Here is a 5856-nt window from a genome sequence, read left to right on the forward strand (position 1 = left end):
ACACTGGATGAAAGCAGCTGCTATCACAACACTAGATGACAGCAGCTGCAGCTGTCACAACACTAGATGACAGCAGCTGCAGCTGTCACAACACTGGATGAAAGCTGCTGCTATCACAACACTGGATGAAAGCAGCTGCTATCACAACACTAGATGACAGCAGCTGCAGCTGTCACAACACTAGATGACAGCAGCTGCAGCTGTCACAACACTGGATGAAAGCTGCTGCTATCACAACACTGGATGAAAGCAGCTGCTATCACAACACTAGATGACAGCAGCTGCAGCTGTCACAACACTAGATGACAGCAGCTGCAGCTGTCACAACACTGGATGAAAGCTGCTGCTATCACAACACTGGATGAAAGCAGCTGCTGCTATCACACTTGCTGAAAGCAGGTGATGCTATCACAACTGGTTGAAAGCAGCTGCTGTCACAACACTGGTTGAAAGCAGCTATCACAGCACTGGTTGAAAACAGCTGCTGCTGCTGTCACAGCACTGGCAACGCGCAATAATAATACTCTCCTGCCAAACGTAAAATATTATTCTTCATTTTAATAATAAGTGAGAATTATATAATATTTATATTTATATACTATTTTTTAATATATTTAAAGAGCTGAGAAATTACAGAAATTTTAAAAGGAAATTTAATATTACTATTATTTGTCGGGTTAAACCCGTAGGTGTCAAACAGAACATGGGAAACAGGACGTAATTATGTTCGATCTAAGAAAAGTGAGTACGAATCCAATTCCTTGGATGAAGAGCCCGTTACTGGCATTAAGGAACCTCCCAGGAGGAGTTTCAATGGAAAATAGTGTACGATATGTTGGTGCAGCGGCGAGGCAGGTGACCGAGGCAAGACGTCAACCCTCAACACACCACCTGGCTGCCTCGCCACGCCAGGTTGTCTACTCTTCTCTTCTCTCCACTGCACTGTTCCAACGCCTCTGTCGAGTCACACCCGCATGATACATTTTACAGGTTCATGAGAGAGACAACAAAAGTCATTTTCTTTAATTGACGGTAGTTATACCAAGTAGAAAAAATGTGTTTAGCAGTGATTGAAGGCTCGTGTTAAGAGAGGATAAGAATTATTTGTGAAGGTGTAGCAGTGGGCGGGGGTGACCATGACGGTGGTGGCCCCAGCGCTGCGTCCCAACTCACTGTTGCCAAGGGCGCCTGCACCATGGCGACCCATGGCTGCGCTGGGGCTGCCTGCGGCCGTGCAGAGCCTTCTGCAACAGCTAGGGGGAACATTCCACACTTACCATCCATTCCGGCGCGCCAGAACTGAAAGTGATGAAGACTCCAAGATAGCTCGAAGCCCACCACCTCTACTGCTACTCAGTCGTAATGCATTAGTAGCTTCTTTTGGGCTGCGGAAACTGCGACGGTTGTTGGTGTGGGCGGGAGCACCGCGGGCGGTGTCCAGACTGGTGTCTACTGTGGGTGCTGGAGAGTGTGAAGCTCTGGGAGCTGCTCCTCTCACTGATGTGTTCGCTCAACCTTTCTTCCACCGAGCAGTGACCTGGCGGGTCACATGCTGCCTCGACCGTCAGCCGTATCTCACTACTTATGCTGCTACCTCCGCTATCCATGGTTACTGCGTCCCCTGGGTGAGTATATACCACGCTTATGCTACTATATCTGCCCAGTTTTATGGTACCTTAACCCACCAACACCTACATATATCTACTGTAGTTTAAAACACCAACAGTTCCCTCCACTAAACTAGACAGAGCAGCTACATCTACCACAGTTAAATGGCCTAACATCTGTGACATGCGTGGTAGTTCTGCCATAGAAGTGATCCCAGTTGTCAATAAGCGGTAATGCAATATCCTTACAGTGAAGAATAAGGCACAGTACTGTGACTGGAACAATACACAAATAACTGCACATAGAAACTAAACATTTTGGTCTGACTTTGACCATTAACTAGTCACAAGTCAATTGGACCGAAACGTTGTCATAAGTTTCTCCTATATGTGGGTTATTTGTGTGTATATATTCACAGTTTGTCTAGCCAACAATTTACACCAGTTGCCCTGAACAACCATTCCTAACTCTCCATCTCCCTCACTTCTGTGCTTCTCAACATCAATGCCCCCAGAGCTAAGGCAAATAACTGAGTTGATCTCATTACCATTCATGACACTGCCAGCATCGTGATGCTAATAATATTCTCCATCCCTACCCCCAGGAAAACACACATTCTGCCTCCTATCCTTCAAGCAAAAGCTTTGTCCATACATTTAACCTGCGAGTCCCCATCAAGAAAAATATTCTTACCCTGACTGGTGGCCTTATCGTTGCCCTCGTTCATTGCTACATGGGTCGTCCTGCATTCGTCCGGGTTCAGTGATGCATTCGATATACCACATTCATCTTGGAAACAAGCAAACGTATTAGAAGTTTCCACTGTTTCATTCCTTTTAATATTCAGTTTGAAGAATTTGTTCTCCACCTCTGACCAGCTTTCCCTATTATCTCCAGCCTTGCTCACAAGAGGGTTAGGTTAGGTTAGGTAAGGTTCGTCAGGAAACAGGACAAATGTTTCCTGACGCGGGTCTTAGTCAGATGATGACCCGCCTTTGGAGCTTTTGGTCATCTGACCGAGGCCTTCCGCTGGCTTACCGGTCCACCCCTTTAAAAATTATGGTCATTTATAACCATTGTTTCACAAGAGGGCTGCTACGAAGCCTCTCTTCAAAAAGCCTGGTGGCTAAAGCTCCCGCTTCACACACGGAGGGCCCGGGTTCGATTCCCGGCGGGTGGAAACATTTCGACACGTTTCCTTACACCTATTGTCCTGTTCACCTAGCAGCAAATAGGTACCTGGGTGTTAGTCGACTGGTGTGGGTCGCATCCTGGGGGACAAGATTAAGGACCCCAATGGAAATAAGTTAGACAGTCCTCGATGACGCACTGATTTTCTTGGGTTATCCTGGGTGGCTAACCCTCCGGGGTTAAAAATCCGAACGAAATCTTATCTTATCTCCCTCTCACTCTCTCCCTCTCACTCTCACTCTCTCACTCTCACTCTCTCCCTCTCCCTCCCTCCCTCTCTCCCCGGGTTTCTTCCAACTCTGCCTTCAGCTGGCGGTACAGCTGCTTCAGGGAGGACATCGTTGTTACCTGGGGTAACGTTTTCAGAGTGACTGTTACACCTCCAGCTTGAGCTAAGGCGCGGTCTATTGAGGTTTCTGACTAGTATTGTAAAATCTAAATTCGCATTTTTCATATATCGGGGAGTAGAGGGAACAATATGTATTAGTAAGAAAGATAATATATTGCAATTATGGTTCTACATTTATTATGATCTGATGGACTTCGGGTATTTTTGTGTTCGATGATCTTTGATGCCCAGGAATATAAAATTCTTGAGGATAGGATGTTCAGCTGTGTTGGATTTTGCATCGCCCATCTCACAGAAAACAGCAGTTATTCTGATACTGAATGAACAACGCTGTCCAAAAGACTATATCTGCTCAGCTGTTTACCTGGAGAGGGTTTCGGGGATCAACGCCCCCGCGGCTCGGTCTGAAGCCAGGCCTCGTGGTGGATCAGGGTCTGATCAACCAGGCTGTTACTGCTGGCCGCACGTAAACTGGCGTACGAACCACAGCCCGGATGATCAGGTATTGACTTTAGGTGCCTGTCCGGTGCCTTCTTGAAGACAGTCAGGGGTCTATTGGTAATCCCCCTTATGATGCTGGGAGGCAATTGAACAGTCTTGGGCCCCGGATACTTATTTGCGATAAATAGTTTTGAAAACCGATACGTTGAAGATTGAGACACGCAACATATGAGAATACTGAAGAAACGTATCGCCACACAGTGGCTTCATCAGTCATATACGAAGTAGAAAGGTGGATGGTTCCTCTGTGATTCCGCCGCCTCCTGCTTCACTCATCTGACTACAGTATATAAGCCACTTCCGGCCATATACTGTACTTCCTACAAGAGTGATGGACTGAACATATCGATTCCAGGCTGAGGGACTGATTACCTCAAACTACTCCTCTCCTTACACCTTTCTGCTTTGTATTGGGCTGATGAAGCCACTGTGTGGCGAAACGTTTTTTCAATAAAGATTCCCATATGTTGCATAAGTGTCTCAATCTTCATCTGCTCAGCTACACGATTCAATTTTGGGCACTACCTCAACCTTTGGATTTTCATTATTGTTCTAAAATTGGCAAGTTTTCAACCTTAGCACTGAAAAATGGGTCAATCAACCTAACTGTTGAGAATTTAATAAAAATAAATTAAGCGTAATTTACGGCAAACTGAGCTTGGTAACTGAATAGCAAACATAACTGTATTATGTATGTGAAGGGGCGAGAGATCTGTTAAATAGTTTTATTATCAGTAGTTTTGTATTTATTTTTTTTTATTTATTAACACATCGGCCGTTTCCCACCAAGGCAGGGTGGCCCGAAAAAGAAAAACGTTCATTATCATTCACTCCATCATTGTCTTGCCAGAGGCATGCTTACACTACAGTTATAAAACTGCAACATTAACACCCTTCCAGAGCGCCGGCACTGTACTTCCCATCTCCAGGACTCAAGTCCGGCCTGCCTGTTTCCCTGAATCCCTTCATGTTACCATGCTTACACTCCAACAGCACGTCAAGTCCTAAAAACCATTTGTCTCCATTTGCTCCTATCTAACACGCTCAAACACACTGGAAGTCCAAGCCCCTTGCACATAAAACCTCCTTTACCCCCTCCCTCGAACCTTTCCTAGGCTGACCCCTACCCCGCCTTCCCTCCACTACGGATTTATACACTCGAAGTCATTCTGTTTTGTTCCAGCCCCTCTACATGCCCAAACCATCTCAACAACCCTTCTTCAGCCCTCTGGATAATAGTTTTGGTAATCCCGCACCATCTCCAAATCTCCAAACTACGGATTATCTGCATTATATTTGCACCACACATTGCCCTCAGACATGACATCTCCAGTGCCTCCAACCATCTCCTTGTTGCAACATTCACCACCCATGCCTAAAAAAACAAAACTGATAGTTTCTCTATTTTAAACCTCATAATTACATTTTAGTTTCGGCTACCTCTTACCAGAGCGGCTCCCCATTTGCAGAATACCCGCGGCATGTTATCACCCCTTGCTCCGACATTGAGTGTTACTACATACAGTGTGGTGGGTGTAGATGAAGTATTAAGGCAGCACAGGTGGAGTACACACAGTGTAGGTGTCTGTATATACTACTGAGAATTGATCACTTTTATTTACCGATTAGACTAGATTTTGCCACTGAAGTGGCTAGTTTTTTGTGCTCTCCATATCCATCCTGTAGACCAGTGATTCCCCAAGTAGGTGGTACCACCCCACTGGAGGCAGTGGAAAGATCCAGGGGGGCTTTGAGGAATAGGGGGGTGGCAGGGTGGCATCAGAATCAGGGGAGCATTTTACAAAATCTAAGCCACAAACACTTAAGTAACACAAATGCTTTACAGTGAATAAAATTAACATAGAGTTATACACGAAAGCATAGTTTTATATTTTGTGGTCCGAAGTCGGAGTTAAAAGTTTGTCCAGATGCACCACACGCCAGCCAGATCAGACAACAGACGTCGTGGGTACTAGTGATGATCAGATTTTCACATCTTCAAGGGCCAAGGCTCTAGGTTTGTACGCACTGCAAGTTATCTTCAGTTTTGTATATACATTTTAAAGTATAATATAATAAAGATATGAATGAGTGGTATTGGAGGGACGTCAAAGAGTGTGGAAGTGTTGCTGTGCTATGGCTGTGAGTTGTAGTCCTTAAGAGTTTGATTTTTAGTTTAACATTCACACTTGTATTATTATATCATG

General features: G+C 45.2%; 1 protein-coding gene across 1 annotated transcript; it reads left to right on the plus strand.

Moving 5' to 3' along the window:
- Positions 1 to 864: 864 nt before the first annotated feature.
- On the plus strand, positions 865 to 1626 carry LOC138852925 (uncharacterized; the record flags this gene model as incomplete). Its single annotated transcript, XM_070086580.1, is given in 1 exon segment — positions 865 to 1626. A coding segment is annotated over 1 exon segment (490 nt), but the record flags the coding sequence as incomplete, so codon positions are not given.
- Positions 1627 to 5856: the final 4230 nt, after the last annotated feature.

The sequence above is a fragment of the Cherax quadricarinatus genome, chromosome 19 (genome assembly GCF_038502225.1).
Source record: "Cherax quadricarinatus isolate ZL_2023a chromosome 19, ASM3850222v1, whole genome shotgun sequence".
NCBI lineage: Eukaryota > Metazoa > Arthropoda > Malacostraca > Decapoda > Parastacidae > Cherax > Cherax quadricarinatus.